This window comes from Myxine glutinosa, chromosome 5 (assembly GCF_964187855.1).
Source record: "Myxine glutinosa chromosome 5, kmMyxGlut1.1, whole genome shotgun sequence".
Classification (NCBI taxonomy): Eukaryota; Metazoa; Chordata; class Myxini; order Myxiniformes; family Myxinidae; genus Myxine; species Myxine glutinosa.
Genome location: NC_136265.1, coordinates 35066778 through 35094407, shown reverse-complemented (window position 1 = coordinate 35094407; position 27630 = coordinate 35066778). Strand labels below are relative to the sequence as shown.

General features: G+C 46.1%; 1 protein-coding gene across 2 annotated transcripts; it reads right to left on the bottom strand.

Moving 5' to 3' along the window:
- Nucleotides 1-9640: 9640 nt before the first annotated feature.
- LOC137427708 (protein tweety homolog 2) lies at nt 9641-27378 on the bottom strand. 2 transcript variants are annotated; one of them, XM_068117392.2, is made up of 14 exons: nt 26956-27378; nt 22029-22207; nt 21796-21907; nt 21429-21664; nt 20379-20474; nt 19175-19247; nt 18930-19005; nt 18736-18791; nt 18413-18496; nt 16347-16439; nt 15119-15261; nt 14839-15024; nt 14603-14681; nt 9641-11475 (listed from the first exon to the last, which is right to left on the bottom strand). In XM_068117392.2, exons 1-14 carry the CDS (start codon nt 27070-27072, stop codon nt 11392-11394), a joined length of 1614 nt encoding a protein of 537 aa, XP_067973493.1. In that variant the 5' UTR covers nt 27073-27378; the 3' UTR covers nt 9641-11391. The 2 variants fall into 2 exon arrangements, with proteins under 2 accessions (XP_067973493.1, XP_067973494.1); XM_068117393.2 differs by having other exon boundaries at nt 22029-22230; nt 26956-27345.
- Between the last annotated feature and the right edge of the window lie 252 nt (nt 27379-27630).

Sequence of the window (27630 nt, the reverse complement as noted above, 5' to 3'; positions counted from 1 at the left end):
AACTCTCAAACCTGTCTCCCTCCTCCAAATCCTGGTGGCATCTGGTCAAATCTGTTTCTTGCGTTTGTTCCCCTCCATCCCCTCCCTTACCTCAAACGGCCACACAGCTGACTCCACACATGAAAAAGCTGAATGCCTCAAATCTGTGTTTGCCTCAAAATCTTGTGTCCCAAACCCATCTCTCTCTGTTCCCACCTTACCCAGTCGAACCCAGCTGCTCCTGGACTCTGTGTCCTTCTATTCCGACAAGGTGGAGAAATTTCTGTCAAACCTCGACTCTGATTCTGCAACTGGACCAGACGGCATCAGCCCACGAGTCCTAAAATCATGCTCTGCCGCTCTTTCACACCCTCTCTCTGTTCTCTTCGCCCTCTTTTTTGCTCAAGGTCATCTGCCATCAGCTTGGAAATCAGCCAACATCACCGCTTTACACAAAAAAGATGCAAAAACAGATCCCAGCAACTACAGACCAATCAGCCTGCTCCCAATCAACAGTAAGGTCATGGAATCAATCATCGCTTCTGATATTAAATCCTTCCTGTTCTCCAATGGCTTGATCTCGGATCATCAATTTGGTTTCAGACCAGGTCACTCTACTATGGACATGCGGCTTCTGCTGTCTCAACAATGGATGGAGGTCCTCAATGCCAAACAGGAAATCAGAGCTGTCTCCCTTGACATATCATGTGTTTTCGATGCGGTCTGGCACCCCGCAATGCTCAATAAACTCTCCTCCTATGATATCCATGGAAATCTCGACGCATGGCTTGTGGACTTCCTCTCTGGTCGTAGTAAACGTATGGCCGTGAATGGAATTCTCTCATGTCCCCTTCCTGTTCAGGCTGGAGTTCCTCAAGGCAGTGTTCTGGGCCCTGTGCTTTTTGTGGTCTTCATTAATGATCTCTCCGACTCTCTGGAAAATCCTATCTATCTCCTTGCTGATGCCTCCCCTTTCTGCCGCTCCATATCTCAACCCTCAGATCAGGAGGCAGCAGCCTCTTCACTCTCTGCAGACATGGCCAATATCACAAACTGGTCAAACAAGTGGAACATGTCTTTCAATCCTGACAAATCTCACACTCTCACTATGTCTCTCCAAAAAGACTGTCTAGGAAAACCCTCCCATCTACTTTCTCAACAATCCTCTTAAATAAGTTCTGTCACTCAAGCTTTTGGGCCTCACTATCAGCCATGATCTTTCCTGGGAGAAACCACATTTCCAAGCTGGCCTCCAAAGCCAGTCGCCGACTGGGCATCCTCCCTCGTGCGAAGTCCTTCCTTCGCACACCTGAGCTCCTCACCACATACAAGGCTTTCATCCGCAGCTCAATGGAATACTGCTCTGCCCTCTGGGCTGGTGCTCCTGCCTCACACCCAGCTCATCTTCACGCTGTTGAAACCAAAGCTTTCAGAATCATTGGAATCTCCCACGTTAAATCTAACTCTGAGGGCCTTTCACTTACTCACCGCAGGCAGGTTGGTGGACTTTGTCTTCTACCGACTCCTCTCCGGCCTAGCTCCCTCAGCTCTGTTGAACTGTGTCCCCCAAATATACCTGTTTGAAATATTGCAAATATATTCCAAATATTCCAAATTCCAGCAAAATATTCCAAATATTCCTACAGATCTATTAGGATCTGCCAGCAACCCTCTGATGGTTAAACTGCCAAAATCAAGACTCTCTGCTCACCTTCACTCCTTCATTCCTCTTTTCTCCCACCTCTGGAACAAACTCCCTCACTCTCTTCAATCCCACTCCTCCCTCCAGGTCTTTAAAACAGCTGTTCACCACCATCTCTTATCTTCCCCCATCCAAAACCTTGATCTTTTCTACCCCCGTTAATACACCCCAAATCCACCTCTTTCTATTTCAGACTTCATTGCTGAAATTCCTAGTAGTGTCAATTTGTTGTTCTCTCTGATGCAATTTGTTTGATACCATGTAATTTCACCAATTTCAAGATTGGGATTGCAATGTTGTGATTGTTCCACCAACATGACAAGACTTTTAACATGTGATCTGGGCTTATGGCTAAATTTAACATGTGATCTGGGCTGATGGCTACATTTAACATGTGATCTGGGCTGATGGCTACATTTAACATGTGTTCTGGGCTTATGGCTACATTTAACATGTGATCTGGGCTTATGGCTACATTTAACATGTGATCTGGGCTTATGGCTACATTTAACATGTGATCTGGGCTGATGGCTACATTTAACATGTGATCTGGGCTTATGGCTACATTTAACATGTGATCTGGGCTGATGGCTACATTTAACATGTGATCTGGGCTTATGGCTAAATTTAACATGTGATCTGGGCTGATGGCTACATTTAACATGTGTTCTGGGCTGATGGCTATATTTAACATGTGATCTTGGCTGATGGCTACATTTAACATGTGATCTGGGCTTATGGCTAAATTTAACATGTGATCTTGGCTGATGGCTATATTTAACATGTGATCTGGGCTTATGGCTAAATTTAACATGTGATCTGGGCTGATGGCTACATTTAACATGTGATCTGGGCTGATGGCTACATTTAACATGTGATCTGGGCTTATGGCTAAATGTAACATGTGATCTGGGCTGATGGCTACATTTAACATGTGATCTGGGCTGATTGCTACATTTAACATGTGATCTGGGCTTATGGCTAAATTTAACATGTGATCTGGGCTTATGGCTAAATTTAACATGTGATCTGGGCTGATGGCTACATTTAACATGTGATCTGGGCTGATGGCTACATTTAACATGTGTTCTGGGCTTATGGCTACATTTAACATGTGATATGGGCTTATGGCTACATTTAACATGTGATCTGGGCTGATGGCTACATTTAACATGTGATCTGGGCTTATGGCTAAATTTAACATGTGATCTGGGCTGATGGCTACATTTAACATGTGTTCTGGGCTGATGGCTATATTTAACATGTGATCTTGGCTGATGGCTACATTTAGCATGTGATCTGGGCTTATGGCTAAATTTAACATGTGATCTTGGCTGATGGCTATATTTAACATGTGATCTTGGCTGATGGCTACATTTAACATGTGATCTGGGCTTATGGCTAAATTTAACATGTGATCTGGGCTGATGGCTACATTTAACATGTGTTCTGGGCTGATGGCTATATTTAACATGTGATCTTGGCTGATGGCTATATTTAACAAGTGATCTGGGCTTATGGCTACATTTAACAAGTGATCTGGGCTTATGGCTATATTTAACATGTGATCTGGGCTTATGGCTACATTTAACATGTGATCTGGGCTGATGGCTACATTTAACATGTGATCTGGGCTGATGGCTACATTTAACATGTGTTCTGGGCTGATGGCTATATTTAACATGTGATCTGGGCTGATGGCTATATTTAACATGTGATCTTGGCTGATGGCTATATTTAACAAGTGATCTGGGCTTATGGCTATATTTAACATGTGATCTTGGCTGATGGCTATATTTAACATGTGATCTTGGCTGATGGCTACATTTAACATGTGATCTGGGCTTATGGCTAAATTTAACATGTGATCTGGGCTGATGGCTACATTTAACATGTGTTCTGGGCTGATGGCTATATTTAACATGTGATCTTGGCTGATGGCTACATTTAACATGTGTTCTGGGCTTATGGCTACATTTAACATGTGATCTGGGCTGATGGCTAATTTTAACAGAAGCCATGCCAAGACAAGGCCAAGCCTAACTTTTCTTTAGTCCGATAAATCTGATGGACTTTGCGGAGTCGATTTCTAATCTGACAACAAGGCACAACTTTCCGGACAAGAATCAAGCCTAGTTAATTGCAGTTTCACTCAATACCTGGCCAATGCCTCACCTGGCAAATGTTCCATATACTGAGGACATTGCAAACATTTGGATGAACTCAATGTATCAATAAATTCAACCAAAATAAAGCGACACATGAGCAAGTATGTTTCCGAAAGCGAGGGTCGTTGTGCACAAGAGAACGACGATGATCATGCGTGAAATGGCTTTTGGTTTCCCCTTTGCCAATATGGCGGTCATGTATCTAAGCAAAATCACGTGATTGTGACGTCACGCCGACCCCTCGAATCGGCTCAATGGCTGACTTACCTACGGACTGACTTACCATATAATCTCATATCTATAAATTATGTACACGAAGTAAGGTGTGCATGTTTTGTAGAGGTAGCACACTTTTTTGCCTTTAACAGGATCTAAGGCTTGTAGTGGAGCTGCCGCACACCCTCACACACGTCACCATACAGACGAAAACACGAGACAATACAGCCGGAGCTTGGGGGTGGGGTGTGGGGCAGCGACGTCATCTCTGGTCACTTTGGGTACCAGTGATGCTGAAACAATGGCCGCCTTCTCCACCACACTCAGTGGGGCATTTTCTAAGGAGGAACTTCCTCTCCATGGATGCCAACCTATAGCCATTGTCCGTGCTCTATCCTTTTAAATGATAAATGTCAAGCAAGGAAGCAGCACGTACCACATTTAGCTCACCTGGACCTCAGTCAGTCAGTGAGTCCATATGTATATATATATACACTTCAGTCATTATTGCTTGAACCAAACACACGATTTCAATGAGATTTGGCCACAAGATTCATACCTGATAACAACGAAGGTGTATTTACCGCATCAAAATCTGCGCTCAATGAGGGAGTCTCTGGGGGCGGAGGAGGTTTGGACCCCTCAACATAGGTATTTGCTTTCTTTGAAACTACACACATGAGTTTGATGAAACTTGTCCACAACCCTCTTTACCCGTGATGAACGAAAGTTTGTTCACAGCATCAAAAAATAATAATCAGGAGTTTGTCCCCCAAATTAGGTATTTACTTTCTATTGCATTACATATTATGTGTGTCATCCACACCTACCCGTGGTTCCCTGGTTCTACCTTTCTGGCATTGCTCCTATTTTTGATTGCAGCATTTGGTATGGCTCGGTCAGGGTTCAAACCACAGTTCAACCACCGACATCCAAACTCGGATCAGACACTCTAACCATCGATTGCACCACCGAGTCTGCTCTTTGTTTGATGGACGTACATGCACGACTCAAATGATGGACAGAATGAGTTGAAAACTGGAGGTTGTACTCAAAATGTGTACACAGTAGGGTTTGTATCATATAGAACCTCCCAGTGGTGGGAGGGAGTATTACAAGTCATAACTAGAACAGCATTCGGGAGAGTACATAGTCTCACCTCGTAAACTCATTCTGAACAAAAATGTCATCGTTAACGGAACACGCTACTTTTATTGCCCACTAGTCGGGGCCCTTAGGGATATTTTGGGGCCGTTTGGTTCAAATTCTTCCAAAAGCACCAAATTTGGCCCAGATGTTGCCCATGCCACACTCTTTCGATTTTTGACGGGCGCCAAGACGGCGCCCCCCCCCCCCCCGGGGGGCCCACATTGGCGAAATACTAAATGGCCGCCACCCGGATTAGAGGAAAATCAGTGAAATAACCCAAAGGGTTGGAATCATGTATGATACCACTTGTCAGGGGTTTTCGAGGTCGAGGAATCCAATTATGATGTTATTTTGATGATTCGAGGTCAAGGTCAACCCTCAAGGTCATCTTAAAGGTCATTTTTGAGTCAAACATGTCGGTTTTTGAGTTTTTTGTCAAGATTTACGCGAGGTTCACCATTTTATGTTTCTGGGTTGGGTAATCGAACTCTGACCTTATTTTTGACAATTAGAGGAAATATTTACATGTCTATTTCCTAATTTTCAGGCATATGCAGTTCATCAGTCTAATTACAAAGGTACGGATTTTGATGTTTTATGAACTGTATGCCATATCCTTGTGTTTAATTTTTGTGCGATCATGATCCGGGTTCATGTATACATGATTGTATACATGTCATAAATATGACGTCATAGGTCATGTGACCCTGCGGCCATATTGGATTTTATGAAAACCTTAAAAATGGATCCCTGCCTTCATTTTTCGATCGATTCATTTTGAACTTCGACCACTTATAGTACGCCATGTGATTGGATGCGTATCCTAATTATGACGTCATAGGTCAGGTGACATGGCGGGATGGACCGGTATGGTCCCCGGATCATACCGCCCTTGGCGCCCGTCAAAAATCGAAAGAGTATGGCATGGGCAACATCTGCGCCAAATTTGATGCTTTTGGAAGAATTTGAACCAAAATATCCCTAAGGGCCCTGACTACACTGCTATTATGGCCCACATACATGTATCATCCATGCACCTTATTATGTCACATAAATGGCCATTATCCATAGCTTTATTGATTGATCATTACGATATTTAACAACCGTTTTTGTGCACATTAAGGCTAAATTGCATCAATGAAGATGATAATAGCGTAAGGACTCGACTTTGTTATCCCTTTTACGCCGCACCCAGTGACCCGATGCCCACGGCACTAATGGATTTACGATCTACGAACCGCACTCTTTGTTTATCACGTACAGCCATACTCGAAAAATCGGAATTAGCCGACGTTGGGGCCCAAACGCATCCGATTAACTGCCGATACAACGCCATCTTACGACGCCATCGTATTGGCGTCTGCTGGGCGAAGGCGAAGCAAGCCGTCCGCTGATTGGACAGGCGAAGGCGAAAGCAAGCCGTCCACTGAGTGGACAATCCAGAGCATGCATTTGTGCCGGTGTCGGCGAGCGTTGTTCATATACGCACTCTTCATTCTCATCTTTCTTCCTAACTCTTACTCGGACAAGCAAATCCCCTATGCCATCCATAATGGTACACTCTATCCATACACCACATCCTCCCTTCCGTGGATGTTCCACGGGTTTCGGCTAGTGAAGATGAATATCAAAAAAAATTCAAACTATATTCCCTATGGCTGGTCGATAATATGTATGAAATTTCGTATCGATCTGTTAAGCGGTTCTGGAGAAGATTTCTTTACATTTTTTTTTCAATCCAACGAGGCCACCAGTTCACATGACCAAATGACGTCATAAATGTAATTGTTCACTCACATCGGGCCATAGATCAGACATAGGAAATTTCAGATTTTTTGGATAAGGATTTCAATTCAACCAATTATGGCTGGAATACAACTTCACTGATGACATCATCGCTATCACCATATATACGTTATCACTCCCACGGAGGGGGGGTTTATGAGATTTGCCAAGTTGCAATTTTTTTTTTTCTTCAAGCGGTTTCAGAGATGTTCAAATTTTTTCCGTTCATCCAAAATAGCTGCCATGCCATACTATGACGTCAGTTATCAATAAAGTATTTTCCATGGCGACTCCCTCCATTGGTTGAAGTTTTACATCGATCAGACAAGTGGTTGCAGAGAAAAAAAATTAAAGTGAAAATATTTTGTTGTGAACACACACAGAGACATTACAATAATCTCGCAACACCTTTGGGGATACTAATAAACTAATTCTAGGGTAATTGAAGTCCGTAAAGACGGTTTATTCGCTGGTCGTGTACTGTTTATAGTTATTTGAATAAAAGATAACTAGCTCCACCACCCTTGCCTCCCCCCAAATCCACCACCTTCATGTCGGTACTAGGTTTTGATTAAACCATTATCAATATCTATGTCCCTCTACAGTATTGTTAAATAAAATCGTTTGCTGCAAACCCGTAGGAACAGGGTTTCCCATCTAAATAACTCTCCTACAGGAAAGGTATTTAAGCGGGCCTGAAACAATTAGACTTACAACTCTGGTCAATGATTGCCCTACCTTGCCAGTCTTTTCACAGAGGCACGATGACGATGGCTGGCCAAAATTGTCAGCTTCTGACCGAGTTTCATCGGGTTAGAAAAGACTTTGGGTCAGTGACCACCAGATGGGGGTGTACCACCTGCTTGAAGCCCCGGAGGGAAGAGTACGATTTGAAACATAGGCCACGGACATGTCTGCGATGTAGACAACAACAACAACATGCATTTTAAGGCCATTTTCCCTGCTAGAGCGGGGGTTAGCCTTGCGGTCCCCATGACAATCTTCTCCATTTTGCCCTATTTTCTACATCTCCCCTTGTTAACCCCCTTGCCCGCATTTGTTCTTCCACCAGCTTTAGCCAAGTCTTTCTCGGTCTTCCCCGTCCTCTACTTCCTCCTACATTCATTTCCATCACTCTTCTCAACCAGTCACTTTCATCCTTCCTCAACACATGACCAAACCATTCATCCGCAGCTCAATGGAATACTGCTCTCCCCTCTGGGCTGGTGCTCCTGCCTCACACCTAGCTCGTCTTCACGCTGTTGAAAGCAAAGCATTCATAATTATCATTGGAATCTCCCGCGATGAAGCTAACTCCAAGGGCCTCTCACTCACTCACCGCAGACAGGTTGGTGGTCTTTCCGTCTTCTACCGACTCCTTTCTGGCCTTGCCCCCCAGCTCTCTCTGGGCTCTGTCCCGCAAATATTCCTACAGGTCGCACAAGATCTGCCTGCAACCCTCTTATGGTTAAACTGCCAAAATCAAGACTCTCTGCTCACCTTCACTCCTCTTTTCTCTCACCTCTGGAACAAACTCCCTCACTCTCTTCAATCCCACTCCACCCTCCAGGTCTTTAAAACAGCTGTTCACCACCATCTCTTATCTTCCCCCATCCAAAACCTTGATCTTTTCTATCCCCGATAATTTCACCCCAATTCCACTTTTTGAAATACCAACTTCTGTCCTGGAAGTCCTTGGTGTCCTTGTGTTTTATACTTCTCCCACCGCCCCCCCCCCCTTCCCACGCCTCCTCCCCCCAAGCCCTCTCCCTCCCACACATCTCCCTGCTCTTAAATGTTGTGTGCTCTCACGTGTTTGTGCGCTTCCCATTCTCTTGTCTTCCGCTCCCTCTTTTTATATATTTTGTTTGTCTGGTTGATTTGTTTGTGAAGTACATGTCAGCTCTTTCACGAGCCTCGATTCAGTATACAAAAAAATCTCAACCTGTTTCTATTCACAGCATCCATCACAGGCTCTATTCCCAACATCTTTCGCAATTCATCATTTGTCTTCCTCTCTTTCAACGATACTCCGCACATCCACCGAACCATTCACATTTCCACCCTTTGTTGCTGCTCTACGTTCATTACCCATGTCTCGCTCCCATAAATCATAACACTTCTCACACATGCAGCATACACCTTTCGCTTCAGCTTCAACGACACTCCCCTCCTCATCAGCACGCCACTCAGTTCCCGAAACTTCTTCCATGCACATCTCACTCCAGCAACCGTTGCCGAGTCTGATCCACCTCCATTCAGCATGTCTCCTAAGTAACAAAATGTTTTCACACCTTCCAGCTTCACACCGTCTCCAAGATCCAACTCAACATTTCCTCCATCTGCAGCTCCCCCTGTGCCTCTGTGCTCCCTCTGTGCACAATGGAGTACCCATGTGCTCCCTCTGCAATGTAGGATATTCCAATAATTTTGAGAGCTTTCGATTCCACAGAATGCACGAGGCAGACGTGATGCTGGGGTGCCAGCCCAAAGGGGAGAGCAGTACTCCATTCAGCTATAGGCACAGGCTTTGCAAGCTGGGTAGTTCTGATTTCTAAATAAATTAATAAAATGGTAGTTATAATAAAAAGTCACTTTCAAGGAAGTTGGAGTAACGCATGGAGAACACGAATCACCGAGATAAAGAAAGTGTCTGTTGTTTATTTCATCAGTTCAGATCACACAGCAACTGGATTAACTTAAAACCTCAAATTAAACACGAAAAGGTTCAGTTATAAAATTAAACCAGATCCTCATTCCGATAAAAAAGACCAGTTTTAGGACTGTCAGCACTTATATTAGTGAGCTTTTTGTGCAAAGTTTGTTATTTTTGAACTCCACAGTCCACGAAAGCAAATCTAGGTTTCCCCATCACCGACCTCCAGTCTCGCTATACCACGTGCTCCGTTTCGGAAAATAATAAGACGAAAAATGTGGCTGAGCCATGATGCAAGAGACGTGCGTAAAAGCCATGCCCGAGTTTATGCATCATCAAAGAAAAAAAGGAAAATGGACGAATTCAGTTATCCGCAAATATTTACAACAACCTCGAGTTCATGGCATGCATCTACAAACTTACCTGCAGTTTAGTTAAAAACACCCTTGGAACAAAATGTGCAGTTATGGCAAAAAAAAGTTCGTTTTGAACTCCCAGTTATCTTGGCGTCAACCGATGTAGCAGGAGGAAAGACCCAGATCAGTAGGACGACAACAACACTGCACACGTCATGAAGACATGACAGTCATGACACCATAATGGTGACGATCGATGAGAATGGCAGGAAAAACGCCAGTTTAAAGGGATTTGTACAGAAACCAGTGAAAAATGTTGGAGTCACCGGGACGGCTCGGCCTTTGACGTTACGCGTTCAGCGGGCTTTTCAATTTGACGAAGGTAACATGATCGACACCGATCCAGAAAAAAATAAACGGTATAAAGCTCCACTAGCCCCTCGGGTTCACCTGGCGGGTTCACTAGGCTCCTGGTTTTCCCATCCACCCACCATCCAAGTCTTGTTTTGAATGTTAGCGTAAAACGTTATCGTAGTTATTTTGGAAGCATTACGATTCAGCGGCTTACACCCAGCTCAGGTGGGATTGTATCTGAGATAATGCTGAGATTGTATCCCTCCAGCCCCCCGGCCCCCACAGGTTTAGACAAATGGCTAACTGGAAGCAAAACTCTGCACACTTATGTGACAGTAGGCCCACCCTCACAGCCCAACTGACTGCAAAGATGGTACAGAGGTAGTGCTTCAGATTGGTGCTTTTGTCAGATTGGTGCTTTGCAGACAGGGTGATGCATCAAAGTACACAGACCCTCGGTTGGACTTTAAGCCGGGGGCCCTGTCTGCTAGCATTAGCTGGTGGAGGTTAACAATGCAAAAGTCTTTCGACGAAGAGTAACCAAGTTTTGCTGGCACGCTGACCAAATTCAAAATTCCTGCACTGATGTGCAGGCGAACTGCACCGGTGGCACGGCCGTGCTTTGGTAATGATCCAACCGGCCAGGATTGAATCTCGGTCCAATACGCGTTTACTAACAATCCTGTTATTGGATACAAAGCATCCAATTGCAAGATGGGTCAAGCTATTGCCATGGTCGGGTGTTCCAACCGGGATGGCTTTCCAGGTCATGAACAGGAATGGGAAAGGGGAGGTGAACCAGTCTCCAAGCTGGGCAAGCCACCGTGAAAGCATGGGTCCATCGTGACAGTACGATAGATTTTGCAGGATGCGAAAAGAAGCCGGGATGGAGGATGGAACATCGAGCTCAAGATAACGGCCAATGGTGCTGGAAGGGGGGATACTTGTGCAGGGGAGGCTTCTAGAACCAGGGGAAGATGAGGGATCAAGGATGCTAGCAGGTAAAAGTGCTAGAGTGCGTCGTGATTAAGCCACGCCATCGTGGAGCTGTGGGCTTGCTGCGCACTCGTTGCTGTTGCACGACACGTGGTGCCTCATCGCAGTGGCATACTGCGATACAGACGGACAATTCCTTCATCAAGCATGCATGTCAAAGTCAACAGGTACCCTTCAATCACAGGTAGCCAGCATGCACAAAACAATCCAAAACATATTATACCGACAATACGTATTAACAGTCGGGTGGCACAGCAATGATCATTATCAGAGTTCGGAGGTTAGTGGGTGGCATGGCATTCCAATCGGTGTCCATGCCAAGTTGTTCTGAGGGTATCAAGTCAATTTTAAAGAAGACTGGCCTCAAACTTACACCTGGACCAAGTGAGGCAGGCAGACTGCCCCCTCCATAAAGGTCATTAGTAAGCCAGATGGGTTTCAGTTCATAATCCCACAGCAACTTGATGAGACTAGCAGAGGATACGTAAGCTTAGAATTCAAATTCTTCTTCCTGTTGTCTTCGGCTGGAGTAAAAAAAAACGAAATATCTGGAGACCTCAACGACGGGGGCGGCCTCACTAATGATGCCACTACAGTACCCAATTGAAATTTGATGTGAGGACCTACAAGCATTTTGTGGTAATCAGGACGGAACCATCTTTGTTTTTTCCCCGGACACTACCACCAACGCAGGGGTAAGCGGAGAACGTGCAGACCGCTTCTCGGGAGAACACGTTTAAAAAAGTCTGATGGGTGTTTTGTTTTCCTCGAGGCTCGACTGTCATTCTGAATCATAATTTCTCTGCAAAAGGTGGAAGTAAATCAGGAAGTGAATCATAATTTTGACTTGCGTTATCAAAATTTGGTGTTCGTGTTGTGAAAGGTGATTAAAACCCTGCCGTAGTCGGTGAGCAAAATGGGGAAGTGAACATGTGGTCCAATGCAGAAGAGGCCGATTGTTGGTGACTCATTCTGGCCTCGCATTTGCATTTGTCTTACTCCTTTGGCCTGTTCATCATATTGTTCTGCCAAGTCCGGGCAAGTCTCACAGTGCCAAGTCTCACTATCTGCCATGATCTTTCCTGGGAAAACCACATTTCCAAGCTGGCCTCCAAAGCCAGTCGCCGACTGGGCATCCTCCGTCGTGCGAAGTCCTTCCTTGGCACACCTGAGCTCCTCACCACATACAAGGCTTTCATCCGCAGCTCAATGGAGTACTGCTCTCCCCTCTGGGCTGGTGCTCCTGCCTCACACCTAGCTCGTCTTCACGCTGTTGAAACCAAAGCGTTCAGAATCATTGTAATCTCCCGCGATGACGCTATCTCCGAGGGCCTTTCACTTGCTCACCGCAGGCAGGTTGGTGGTCTTTCCGTCTTCTACCGACTCCTCTCCGGCCTTGCTCCCCCAGCTCTCCCTGGGCTCTGTCCCCCAAATATTCCAACAGGTCGCACAAGATCTGCCTGCAACCCTCTTATGGTTAAACTGCCAAAATCAAGACTCTCTGCTCACCTTCACTCCTTCATTCCTCTTTTCTCCCACCTCTGGAACAAACTCCCTCACCCTCTTCAATCCCACTCCTCCCTCCAGGTCTTTAAAACGGCTGTTCACCACCATCTCTTATCTTCCCCAATCCAAAACCTTGATCTTTTCTACCCCCGCTAATTTCACCCCAAATCCACTTTTTTGAGGTGACTTTTGACTTCTTTCCTGGAAGTCCTTGGTGTCCTTGCGTTTTATACCTATCCTGCCTCCCCCCAGGCCCTCTCCCTCCCACACATCTCCCGATGTCCCTGCTCTCAAATGTTGTGTTTGTGTGCTTCCTCCCCTTCTCTCCCCATCTTGTCGACCGCTCCCCTTTTTATATACTTTGTTTGCTTGTTTGTTTGATTTGTTTGTTTGATAAATGTTAGCTCTTTCACGAGCCTCGACTCTGTATACAAAAAAAAAAAAAAAAGGTGGTTTGTGCAGCTGTGGTATTAGAGGGGGGGGGGGGCGGGGGGTACCATTGGCTTGATATGTTCCTATTTTAATCCTGCTTGCTGTAGCTCTTCGGGGTCAATGTATTTATTACATATGCAAGTATGCCAAAATTGCTGACGCCACATATGCTCCCCTGGTTACCACTTTGCTTGCCCCATTCCCTCCTAGTCCTACTTCTTCCCTTCATTTTAAGTCATTCCCTTTATCATTCCACTATCATCCTTCCTTTTATATCTTCCATTTTTACGGCGTAGCCCATAGGGCAAATCCGTCTAGAACAGCGTTTGCCCGTCTGTATGTATGTCTCCTCAAACGTATACCAATCAGAGCTGAGGATCTGGTCACATGACAGGGTGATGTGATTACGTCTGATGTCATTACGGCGGTACGGCGGCTGACTCCGCACACTCCGCCATTTTGATTCCAATTTCGTTCAGGCCGAACATATCGTCGAACCTGTCATAAATCACAATCGCCATGTTCTACCTTTACGTTTTTCATTCAGTTTTCTAACCATAACAAACTGATTGTTAAAATAAACATCAAATATCGAAAGCATCGGCGTTACGTCTCTTGCAACAAAACGGTACGTATAGGCCTTAGGCTTTATGCCTCACCTTCGGGCCGCTTCGGACAAATTAAGCCCAGGTTTCTTAATACAGTAGTGTATCGTTTCAGTAGTATCGTTTTCGTAATAGTAATAATATCGTAAATATGACCATAACAATTTAATCCCAATGTCATGAATGGAAAGTTGATGGAATGAAGCGGTCTATGGTTCATGAATCAATGATAAGCGGTGTACGGTACAAACAACCGCGGAAGTAAGGAATTCGCCTCGGTTTTTTGATCGCATGTTATTTATCCAACCATTGTGGGGTAGAAAGATTACAGTGGATCTTCCCTCAGTTCTGTAAGTAAAACTTAGCTCACGGATGTCTGGATTCCTCCAAAAATTTTTGGTTTAATGCTATAAACAGCATTAGCGACTGTTAAAAAAGCTAATCATGTGTGTTTGTGGTTTATAATAATTTACAAGCCCGGCTACACCGCTGTTAGACTTTCGGTCTTGTTTTAAAACCCCTCTCACTTACACTCCCCCAAACGATGCATGCATAAATAAATATTTAATCCCTCCCCCAACCCCCTCCCCCTGCCGATTAGAAGCTAAAGGGTGGTAAGAAATTACTCAATAAGGGGAAAGAGAGCAAAATAAATACAAGAGTTTTATCAGGTTGACTTGTTATGAAGTAGGACTTACAGATGGTGGGGGGGACTGTTGGCGAAGAAGAGGGGCGTCTTCGTAAATGGGGTTGGTGGTGAAAGGTCCAGTTTGATTTCTGCAAGGAATGACAGCAGTGAGAAAGCCCCCAAGTGAAGGTACCACGGTATCAGATACTTTGATCATTACAGCAACTCGCCACCATTCTAGATCTAGCAATGCAACGCTACCATTGACAGTCACCCTGGGAGCACAAGGGGCCCGAATGGCTTTACGTGTGTTGGCTTGGTGGTACTGCTGTGGTTGGAGCCGCGTGTGCCAGGGGAGGGAGGCTCGTCTCGCTGCCGTAGCTGTAAAGACTGGCGAAATGAAGCCGACCGAGGTGACCCGCCGTGCCGTGCCGGTATGACCGTGGGCTGAACGGATCGTCTTCCTGCTCATCCTCATCAATGCTATTATCCCTAAAAATCAAACAACAAAAAAACCTCAATACTACAGACATAAAAAATACATAATTCAGCAAAATACTGAATGCGTCACCACCGACCACCACACCTGGTTCGAAGATGCTGGCAAGTGGACGGCAGAAGGCAGGTGATGAGGGTGAAGCAACAAATTGCTATGATGGAAAAGCCAGAGACCCAGAGAAACCCTAAAAGGCCATCTTGGCACAGACCGAGTAGTACTTCCCGGTAATCCTGCCACATGGTACAACGACGGTGGAAATACAAGAACACCATTTCAATGGCAAGTTTGATTCTTCTTCACCTCAATATGTTTTAAACTTAAAAGGATATGTTTTAAACCTGCACTTTTGTTTTAAACTTAAAAGGTGTGCAGCAAAACTCAACAAAGTTAGGGTTTGTTGACCAGAAATTTCACAATTGTTTGCTAGTCCACCCTCTGCAATACCTCAGCGGCAGCCATTTTGATTTTCATCAATAACGTAGAAAACGCAATTATCATCATCATCATGTAGCATGTGTTATGCAGAGTGTTGGTACTGTCAAGGTAGTTACGAAGCTGCAATCGTGGACGGGTCGCCACTCCAACTCAGGAAGTCAAGGCAGGAATTTGTAATTTGGCCAGGGTGCCGGCGATAGCTTGCCTACTCTTAATGAAGGATCATGAGGTTTTTAAACGTCCACCAACTAATTCCGGCAGATGGGACATCCAGTTTAACATCAAACATGATTTTAGTATTGGCAATTAATAGTCATATGCTCTTCTTCTTCTTCTTATACTACTACTACTACTACGACTACCAAATGTTATTTTCCTTTGGGGACCACCTGACCGGTCCTGGCATTCAACTGAAGTTGCTTTCGGTACAAACTTGTAATTTGTTCAGCGTGCTGGCGACAAGTCGCCGACTCTTCACAGGACACCGTGGGATCGTTAACGTCCACCAACAACCAGTAATGGAAGATGGGTCCTCCAGCTTAACGTCCATGTGATAGACGGCACTCACAATGATGCATCGCCCTGCACATGAAACGCCAGGGCGACAGTTTATAGCTGGGTCGAGATTCAAACCTGGGCAAGACTACTCAAAGGCGAGTGCACTTACCTCACAACCATATTTCCATCGCCCACCCCCAATTTCTTCATCTCTTCCTTTTCCAACTCTCCCTCAACAAGCTCTCACCCACCGTGCAACCCAAGCTATTGCAAACCTCATGTGGAGCCCCCTTTCCAAACCACTCAAGCCTAGTTCCCATGCTCATGCTCAAGGCCGAGCGGTATTGAAGACACCGCTTCCGACACCGCATTGAAGACTGACCTTGTTTAGGGCTCGGCAGTGCAGCAACGCCGCCAGCTGCTGGACAGCCACCTCGGTGTGGTTCACCTCCGTCTGCAACAGCTGCAGCTCAAGCTGAATGAAGGAGGCACACCGACGATGCAAGCTCAAAGACGTCCTCCCTTGAGATGTCCACAAGCAAAAACTATGAAAGGCTTCATTTTCATATCTAACATGGTTGGTAAAACTTTAAATTTAGATAGTAAATGCGTGTTAGAAGTCCCACGGACACGACTCTGTACAAAATGGTGATCACGCGTCACCAAAATGTCTGCCATCATTCGCAATCAGAGATGAAGCATTATAGATGTGTAGTTGTGGTTGTTCAAACCAATGAACCAGGCAAAATAACCCCCCATTCTGAAAAAATGACAAAACGTTCTGAATTTGTGAGAGGTGAGTTTGAAGTGCTTGGACGAAGTCGTAAGTGATCGAATTGAGCAAACCCCATTGAGAGTGACAAACAATGCCCTTCGCGACACCAGGCCCCAAAAGAAACCTGGTAACTGTAAAGCATACCGAGCTCCGACATCAAGATGCATGTGCAAGAGCAGCAAATATTGGAATGACACAAGGAATTTGGTCACTCCACCAAATTCCTTGTGTCATTCGAATATGCTCTACAGGCCATTATTTCAATGCTCTGAATGAATGAATGAATGAATGAATGATCGTTTTAAGTCCATTTCCTAGAGCGGGGGTCAACCTTGCAGGCCCCATGACAATCATGATTCCCGGGCCCCGTGACGATGCTCGGTTGGGCCATTATTGCGCCAAACGGTTTTTTATTTTTCAAAGCTTTGACAAACCTTAAATACGAGTTCCATGCAAGGAACTTCAACACAGGAGCTCACTAGGCCCATCCAAGCCTGCACTATGGTTGCCAACTTATGGTTGTTTGTCCGTGCTCTATCCTTTTTAAATGCTGAGCGTCAAACAAGGAAGCAGCACATACCTTTTTAAAAGTCTTTCATATGACTCGGCCAAGGTTCGAACTGCTGACCTCCTACGCTCAGAGCAGACACTCTAACCATTCATTCATTTCATTCACATGCAATCTTCCTCATAACTGATGTCTTATTTGTCCACACCGCTGAATGTTATTTCATAGCTGCTTCGAGAAGCAGATAAATATATTGATCCTTCGTCGATGCTGAACACCTATTTTGCTCTAATCACCATTGCTAGATTTGAACTTCTCAGTGGGTGACGTCAGAGTAATCGTGGATGCATCGCTTGTGTCAACAGAATCGGCCATATACTTTGAGGCTTGCGAGACGTAATATGAAACGAAACTGGAAGACATAATTTGCGGAAACATTTCAAAACTAGAACAGCACTCAGAAGAGAGCAAACCTCCGCCAGGCTGAATAGTTTATGTTTTGTATCCCACTGATAGGCCGGATCTGGATTCGGACCTCAACCAAAATCTAATCGGCTTGTTCTCGTCACCGAACCAACTCGTCCACCAAGTTTAGTCATAATTCCTCGACAACTTTTTAAATATCATGTTATACAATATTGCTTTTCGCCTGATCTCTCAAAGGTGAAGAATCACTTAAAAATTAAATACTTCTCATATCCGAATCCATATTCAGATCTTCACCAAAATCGAATCGAATCGTCCTTGTCACACACCCAACCTCTCCACCAAGTTTCGTCCAAATCCGTCCACAACATTTTGAGATATCCTGCTATGTATCGTTGTTGGCCCTATCTCTCAATGGTGAAGAATCACTTAAAATATTCTACTAGCCGGATCCGAATCCTGGTCTTCACCAAAATCTAATCATTTTTGTCCTCGTCACATCCGCTACATCTCCATCAAACTTCGTCTGAATCCGTCCACAACTTTTTGAGATATCTTGTTCACAGACAGACAGACAAACAGACAGGGATGAAAACATAACCTCCATCCACCTTCAGTGGCGGAGGTAATAAATAGGAGGAACCAAAAAAGTTTTTTTTTTCTTTTTCAGTGTTCACAATCGTGTCTGTGGGACGTGACGGGTATGGCGGTGTATGGGGAAAAGATGGATAATAGTTACTCTAATATTCGGCATGTTGAACAGCATGAGTTCCGCAATCTTGGACTGCAGGTCAGAAACGTCTCGCACACTTGCAGTGACTTTCTGGCTCACACAAAGATGTGAAGGACAATAGTGAGGAGATTCAATGGAGATGATTGATCACATCAAAAATGGAAGTAATTTTACAGCAGAAAAATGAAAACGTCTTCATGATTTATTCCGGGGAAGGTAATTAGCCTCACATCCAGCCACTAAAAATAAATTAAACCAAAAACGATTTCAAGTGGAAGTTCGAGGTCAAAAGGCAGGACCGACGATGACAGAGGTAGGCTTTCACTCACCTGCTGGAAAGGGCTACTGGACTGATAATCACAGTGAATGTAGTACTCCAATTCCTCTGGGGGACGTGGGTGGTGGTGGCGGGGAAAAAAGGAAGGGAGGTCAAGGTGCGTGCCGTCATGTTGATTGGCATCAGGAGTAATATTTATGCACACACCATTACCCCCACTCCATCCCACTTCCTAGAGAAGCTCACCACCACTAAGCAGGTGATAGTTCCGTGACATATTCAGGACAAACTCATCAGACACAAAGCAGAGGTCTCCACCACCCTGCAGGCAATGGCACACACACAGAACCAATTATAGGCCGACTGCTCCGACACAACTCCAAAGGATTAGTCATTATTGGTCATAAAGATGCGTTCGGCGTGCGATGTGCAATCGTGCATGCCGGGCAATGTGGTGCGCAGGGGGTCGAGGGAGCGAGGATGAAACCCACCACAGATGCCGACACCTGAAAGGCAAGTGCTGTCCAGTCAAGAAAGAGCATCAGCACAACCAAAAATATGGATCTGCAGGTGAACCAGCGACGAGAGTAAATGGATGAGAGCAACATCCGGGGGTGGAGGAGATCAGGGACCTCGATAACAAACACATACTGGTGAACAAACCCTGTGATTAGGGGGCAGTTACAAAGTGATGAATTTCCGTAGGTGAGTTGTTGCAGTTGTTGCAGTAGTTGTTGCAGTGTGGATGACAATATACATGGTAAATTATTGTGGCAGTTTGCAGTCAAGATAACTCAAATTCTGACTGTGATAAATTCAAATTCTGACTGTGATAAATTCAAATTCTGACTGATAAATTCAAATTCTGACTGTGATCAATTCAAATTCTGACTGTGATCAATTCAAATTCTGACTGTGATCAATTCAAATTCTGACTGTGATAAATTCAAATTCTGACTGTGATAAATTCAAATTCTGACTGTGATAAATTCAAATTCTGACTGTGATAAATTCAAATTCTGACTGTGATAAATTCAAATTCTGACTGTGATCAATTCAAATTCTGACTGTGATCAATTCAAATTCTGACTGTGATCAATTCAAATTCTGACTGTGATAAATTCAAATTCTGACTGTGATAAATTCAAATTCTGACTGATAAATTCAAATTCTGACTTTGATAAATTCAAATTCTGTGATAAATTCAAATTCTGAATGTGATAAATTCAAATTCTGAATGTGATAAATTCAAATTCTGACTGTGATAAATTCAAATTCTGACTGTGATAAATTCAAATTCTGTGATAAATTCAAATTCTGTGATAAATTCAAATTCTGAATGTGATAAATTCAAATTCTGACTTTGATAAATTCAAATTCTGTGATAAATTCAAATTCTGAATGTGATAAATTCAAATTCTGACTGTGATAAATTCAAATTCTGACTGTGATAAATTCAAATTCTGACTGTGATAAATTCAAATTCTGACTGTGATAAATTCAAATTCTGACTGTGATAAATTCAAATTCTGACTGTGATAAATTCAAAGTCTCCACAACGGTTTTCCACTTCCTGGAGGGAAGCATGGCTTATAAAATAAATTGCTATGATTATTTGCGAATTGGCGGAATGTGCAATTTAACAAATATGGGAGTGGTGCTCAAGGTTAAAATGCAAAATAATGAAGGACATACAGGTTGAGAAGGCAGGAGGAACCCCTTGCCACTGCTAAGCAAAGCAACAGGCACAGCAGCAAGTTGGCGGTGAGAAGCAACAGGTATCCCAACCATCTGTGCGGGGACACACACACACACACACACACACACACACACACACACACACACACACACACACACACACACACACACACACACACACACACACACACACACACACACACACACACACACACACACACACACACACACACACACACACACACACACACACACACACACACACACACACACACACACACACACAATTTGCACCTCCTTTACATCTTGCCTAGGGCACAGTCGATGTGCATACTTCAATAAGTCAACAAAATCCATATTTAGGGCAAAGGGAAACAAGAGCAGTCAGAGAACGTCATTGTTGCATTTTCGGATCAACTGTACCTGCGGGCATATGATATTCGGAAAAAGTACAGCTTCTTGCCATCGGCTGTCGGACTGATTTTTCATGGCTTGGCCTCAAATGTGTGAGTGGAAACGAGCCATTCTTCTTCTTCCATATGCAACACGTGGCTGCTGGTAAGATATATTGCTGGGGGTGTTACGATGCTGCTGATGCAGTGCCCCTTGTAGGTCACAGCAGGAATTTGTAATTTGTTCAGGGTGCCGGCGATAGCTTGCCTACTCTTCACGAAGGACACCTTGGTATATTTAGTGTCCACCAACTAATGCTGGCATACGGGACACCAAGCTTCTTAGTTAACGCCCATCAATACATGCCAACCACATTGATGCTTCGCCCTGCATGTGAAACACTGGGATGACAGTTTATAGCTGGGTCGGGATTCGAACCCAGGCCAGGCAACTCAGAGGAGAATGTGCAGGCCTCTCTCAGCCATCCTGGCAATCCTGAGACGAGGAAAGATACCACTCACTAGCCGCTGCCCCCAAATCATCCCAATTTGGCGCAAGCATCAACGGTTCGCACTACATGCAATGACATTGGAGATTTCCATGGAAACAGCTACCTGTAATATGAAAAATATTCAATTGCATTCACGTTCACACCTATAGAATTCAGCAGACGAAAGTTTCTGCTGAATTTCCGGTAAGGGCGAGTCTTCGACATCTCTTCCGTTCCCTTGCAAGAACGGCAGCCCTTGCAATTGGCCCTGCAGATCAGCGAGGTGTCGAGTCGCCTGCTGTACGATGGGTGTAAACTTTGCGTGCTTCACAAATTTCAACTCAAGATTTTTCAGCCCAGTGTTCAGCCGTTGTGTAAGGGAAGCCAGCGTCCCATCAACCTGGGCCGCACACACACACACACACGGAACATCCCTTCATCAAAGCAACTCTCAGAAGTATGTCACACCTGCAAAACATTGTCTAGCGCTTCCAGACTCCCAAATTCCTCCTTTATACTTTCAAAACTCACCAGGTAGCGTATGTCACGAATGGTGGTATCAGCACCAATAAGACCTTCAGAAGCTCTCTGGAGCCCGTCCTCAGTTTCTCCGCTGCCGTAGAATCCCATGCCCACCGCCACACTATAACAGATGTCATGTTAGTTTCCCAGGAAGTGCACAATGTTTTTTCACAGACCCTCAAAACACCTTCTGCGCTAGTGGCCCTCTCCATCTACCACCCCTTCCAGCATATTTCCCCCACCTGCAAATAAGTGCTGCAACAAGCAGCCAGGTGGTTGCACAACGTGGATGTGCCCCTTTATGGTGGGGCTCAGCACGGGAGACGGATCTTCGGCAACAGCGACAGAGAAAGTGCAGCGACAGGCAGGCGAGGTTAAGTGTGAGGCCCACACCTACAGCCCCAGCCAGGAACAGCAATGACTGTGACACAAGATCAGCAAACACTGATCAGCACTCAAGTGAACACATGCCCAGAAGACCAAAGTTTTCCCAAGATCAAATTATATGGACGGCCAATCTTGGCACACAAAGTGAGTCATGACGCTACAACTTGAGGTATTCGTGTTTGCATCATTTCCGGACACAACGCTGCTGATGCAGTAACCCCCACCCAGGTAGATGTGGCCAGGTTACCAACACATAACACCTTACCTTTTGTAAGAGGTACCACAGTATCTTTACCATAAATTTTAAGATAAAACAAACCCTAATATATGGGATACCAGGCCTAACATCGATCCGAGGGGACGGCCTACTTTGTGGTGCAACGTAAGCCCCGCCTGGTAAGCACCAATCATACAGGTTAACCTCAAGTTGATAATCAAATTTAGACTACATAGCTCAAAAGTAAGTGCGCTACCTCTGAGCGACCATATCATCCCCATTGGAGGTTGAAATCCCACACACCACGTGCGGTTATCTCCCAATCTCTGTTATATCGAAAGAAAGGACATGACATATTTAATGTCCTGCTCATTCAAGGAATATTGAGCCTTGTGCGCATGTCCACAAAGACCACAGGGTGGTATTTTCTCATTTGCCGTAGGCGTGGAGCTTTCTGGGGCCGCCATGGTAGTTATTGACCAGCAGGTGTATGGAAATGTCTTTTTACCTGAGCTGAAAGTGAGTCAAGGACAGGGCCCAGTGACGGGGCTGTACTAGAGGCAAAAGTGAGTGAGGGACAGGGCCCAGTGACGGGGCTGTAATAGAGGACAAATTGAGTGAGGAACAGTGCCCAGTGACGGGGCTGTAATAGAGGCCAAACTGAGTGAGGGACAGGGCTCAGTGAGGAGCTGTAATAGAGGACAAAGTGAGTGAGGGACAGGGTGAAGTGACGGGGCTGTAATAGAGGACAAATTGAGTGAGGAACAGGGCCCAGTGACGGGGCTGTAATAGAGGCCAAACTGAGTGAGGGACAGGGCTCAGTGAGGAGCTGTAATAGAGGACAAAGTGAGTGAGGGACAGGGTGAAGTGACGGGGCTGTAATAGAGGCCAAAGTGAGTGAGGGACAGGGCTCAGTGAGGAGCTGTAATAGAGGACAAAGTGAGTGAGGGACAGGGCTCAGTGAGGAGCTGTAATAGAGGACAAAGTGAGTGAGGGACAGGGTGAAGTGACGGGGCTGTAATCTATCTATAATTCCAGTAATCTCTGTGTGTATGTTTGTATGTTTGTATGTTTGTATGTCTGTATGTCTGTGACCGCTGTTTCTCGACAACCACGGGTCCGATATACTTTAAACTTGCCAGGTATATTGCTGGGGACCCGAGGATGTGCCTTTTCAAGGTTTCATATTAATCGGAGAAGTAGTTACCGAGCTATGTCCAAAAAACGATTCAACCAATCAGAGAGCAGCGAGCTATCACGTGTGCCGAACGTGGCGAACAGACTCTGCCTCGGACGGCACATTTGAGAGCGTATTCATTTATTTCACGTCGGCAAACTATGTTGCCGCTATGTTGGCGTTAAACGATGTTTTAAAACTAATTAAAACTAATTTGCGATTCTTTCGCTTTCCTGCGCGTTTGTGCACGCTATGGCGATTTCTTTACCAAACTCCGCAAGCCGTTCGCTTTGGACCAAACCATTTCATGTAAATAGAGGGGGGGGGGATATAATTTTAGATATAGATATAGTACGGGCATGCCCTAGTAGAGGACAAATTGAGTGAGGAACAGGGCCCAGTGACGGGTTAATGATGAGGACAGAGTGAATGAGGGGCAGGGCCCAGTGATGGGTTAGTGATGAGGGACAGGGCCCAGTGACGGGTTAATGATGAGGCAAGAGTGAATGAGGGACAGGGCCCAGTGACGGGGCTGTAATAGAGGACAAATTGAGTGAGGAACAGGGCCCAGTGACGGGTTAATGATGAGGACAGAGTGAATGAGGAGCAGGGCCCAGTGATGGGTTAGTGATGAGGGACAGGGCCCAGTGACGGGTTAATGATGAGGACAGAGTGAATGAGGAGCAGGGCCCAGTGATGGGTTAGTGATGAGGGACAGGGCCCAGTGACGGGTTAATGATGAGGCAAGAGTGAATGAGGGACAGGGTCCAGTGACGGGTTAGTGATGAGGACAGAGTGAATGAGGGACAGGGCCCAGTGACGGGTTAATGATGAGGAAAGAGTGAATAAGGGACAGGGCCCAGTGACGGGTTAATGATGAGGACAGAGTGAATGAGGGACAAGGCCCAGTGACGGGTTAATGATGAGGACAGAGTGAATGAGGGACAGGGCCCAGTGACGGGTTAATGATGAGGACAGAGTGAATGAGGGACAGGGCCCAGTGACGGGTTAGTGATGAGGTCAGAGTGAATGAGGTCAGAGTGAATGAGGGGCAGGGTCCAGTGATGGGTTAATGATGAGGACAGAGTGAATGAGGGACAGGGCCCAGTGACGGGTTAATGATGAGGGACTGGGCCCAGTGATGGGTTAATGATGAGGAAAGAGTGAATGAGGGACAGGGCCCAGTGACGGGTTAATGATGAGGACAGAGTGAATGAGGGACAGGGCCCAGTGACGGGTTAATGATGAGGAGTGAATGAGGGACATGGCCCAGTGATGGGTTAATGATGAGGACAGAGTGAATGAGGAACAGGGCCCAGTGATGGGTTAATGATGAGGACAGAGTAAATGAGGAACAGGGCCCAGTAATGGGTTAATGATGAGGACAGAGTGAATGAGGGACAGGGCCCAGTGACGGGTTAATGATGAGGACAGAGTGAATGAGGGACAGGGCCCAGTGACAGGGTTAGTGATGAGGACAGAGTGAATGAGGGACAGGGCCCAGTGATGGGTTAGTGATGAGGCCAGAGTGAATGAGGAACAGGGTCCAGTGATGGGTTAATGATGAGGCCAGAGTGAATGAGGGACAGGGTCCAGTGACAGGTTAATGATGAGGACAGAGTGAATGAGGGACAGGGCCCAGTGATGGGTTAGTGATGAGGGACTGGGCCCAGTGACGGGTTAGTGATGAGGACAGAGTGAATGAGGGACAGGGCCCAGTGATGGGTTTGTGATGAGGACAGAGTGAATGAGGAACAGGGTCCAGTGATGGGTTAATGATGAGGAAAGAGTGAATGAGGGACAGGGCCCAGTGACGGGTTAATGATGAGGACAGAGTGAATGAGGGACAGGGCCCAGTGACGGGTTAATGATGAGGAGTGAATGAGGGACATGGCCCAGTGATGGGTTAATGATGAGGACAGAGTGAATGAGGAACAGGGCCCAGTGATGGGTTAATGATGAGGACAGAGTAAATGAGGAACAGGGCCCAGTAATGGGTTAATGATGAGGACAGAGTGAATGAGGGACAGGGCCCAGTGACGGGTTAATGATGAGGACAGAGTGAATGAGGGACAGGGCCCAGTGACAGGGTTAGTGATGAGGACAGAGTGAATGAGGGACAGGGCCCAGTGATGGGTTAGTGATGAGGACAGAGTGAATGAGGAACAGGGTCCAGTGATGGGTTAATGATGAGGCCAGAGTGAATGAGGGACAGGGTCCAGTGACAGGTTAATGATGAGGACAGAGTGAATGAGGGACAGGGCCCAGTGATGGGTTAGTGATGAGGGACTGGGCCCAGTGACGGGTTAGTGATGAGGACAGAGTGAATGAGCAACAGGGCCCAGTGATGGGTTAGTGATGAGGGACAGGGCCCAGTGACGGGTTAATGATGAGGCAAGAGTGAATGAGGGACAGGGTCCAGTGACGGGTTAGTGATGAGGACAGAGTGAATGAGGGACAGGGCCCAGTGATGGGTTAGTGATGAGGGACAGGGCCCAGTGACGGGTTAATGATGAGGCAAGAGTGAATGAGGGACAGGGTCCAGTGACGGGTTAGTGATGAGGACAGAGTGAATGAGGGACAGGGCCCAGTGACGGGTTAATGATGAGGCAAGAGTGAATGAGGGACAGGGTCCAGTGACGGGTTAGTGATGAGGACAGAGTGAATGAGGGACAGGGCCCAGTGATGGGTTTGTGATGAGGACAGAGTGAATGAGGAACAGGGTCCAGTGATGGGTTAATGATGAGGACAGAGTGAATGAGAGACAGGGCCCAGTGACGGGTTAGTGATGAGGACAGAGTGAATGAGGGACAGGGCCCAGTGATGGGTTTGTGATGAGGACAGAGTGAATGAGGAACAGGGTCCAGTGATGGGTTAATGATGAGGGCAGAGTGAATGAGGGACAGGGTCCAGTGATGGGTTAATGATGAGGACAGAGTGAATGAGGGACAGGGTCCAGTGATGGGTTAATGATGAGGAGAGTGAATGAGGGACAGGGTCCAGTGATGGGTTAATGATGAGGACAGTGAATGAGGGACAGGGCCCAGTGATGGGTTAGTGATGACAGTGAATGAGGAACAGGGTCCAGTGATGGGTTAATGATGAGGGACAGGGCCCAGTGATGGGTTAATGATGAGGGACAGGGCCCAGTGATGGGTTAGTGATGACAGTGAATGAGGAACAGGTCCAGTGATGGGTTAATGATGAGGGGCAGGGCCCAGTGATGGGTTAGTGATGAGGACAGTGAATGAGGAACAGGGTCCAGTGATGGGTTAATGATGAGGGACTAGGCCCAGTGACGGGTTAATGATGAGGACAGAGTGAATAAGGGACAGGGCCCAGTGACGGGTTAGTGATGAGACGAGGAGACAGGTAGACAGACGCTCACCTGCTGGTAGTCGGGATCCCAGAGGCGGAAAGTACTGGACACCGGTCGGAAATGGAAGTCCAAGTGGGGGAAGCCATGCAACCATCGCACCCACCAGTCGTGCGGACCCTCCGCCATGGGTACCGAGAGATCGCAGCGTCGGACAAGTATCACACGATCATACGGGCCGGTCCGACGCGTCTTCCACAGACGATGTCATCGCGCTTCGACTTGCGGACAACGCGAGGCACACGACCGACATACGCGGAAGCACACTGACGAGGAAATAAAGGAGGAGGGAGAAGGGCAGCCGATTAAAGATGGTAAAGACAACGCGTACAAACGGTGAGGGACACGCAGACAAACACGGCCGGCGCCACCAGGCCAGACAGACACAGTGACCCAGAATCCCCCGCGCGACGCGACTGCTGGATTTCCCAACATGCATCGCGCGCAGAACGTTCTGACTCATCGCAACTTTTCGTGACGTCACTTCGTTAAAGTCTTTGATGCTCGGAGCCACTCCCCTTCGAATGCAAGGATCAGCGATTTGGCCTCGTACGCTCCCATTCCAAACTCTCTCGTGAGGAGTGGGCGAGTACCTTGAACAATTCAAAATTCCTGCCCGAACAAGTTCAATGAACTGAACGTCAGGCCTTGCCAGCCGGTTCGTGAAAGACTTGAATTTTACACGAT

What these genes read in the sequence shown, in the direction of transcription:
- LOC137427708 (XM_068117392.2), bottom strand. Translation starts at nt 27,072, where the DNA reads ATGGCGGAGGGTCCGCACGACTGGTGGGTGCGATGGTTGCATGGCTTC. An exon ending in GGGATCCCGACTACCAGCAG is followed by an intron (nt 22,208 to 26,955) that starts GTGAGCGTCTGT and finishes CTTGTGTCACAG; the next exon opens with TCATTGCTGTTCCTGGCTGG. An exon ending in TCAACATGCCGAATATTAGA is followed by an intron (nt 16,440 to 18,412) that starts GTAACTATTATC and finishes TCCTTCATTCAG; the next exon opens with CTTGAGCTGCAGCTGTTGCA.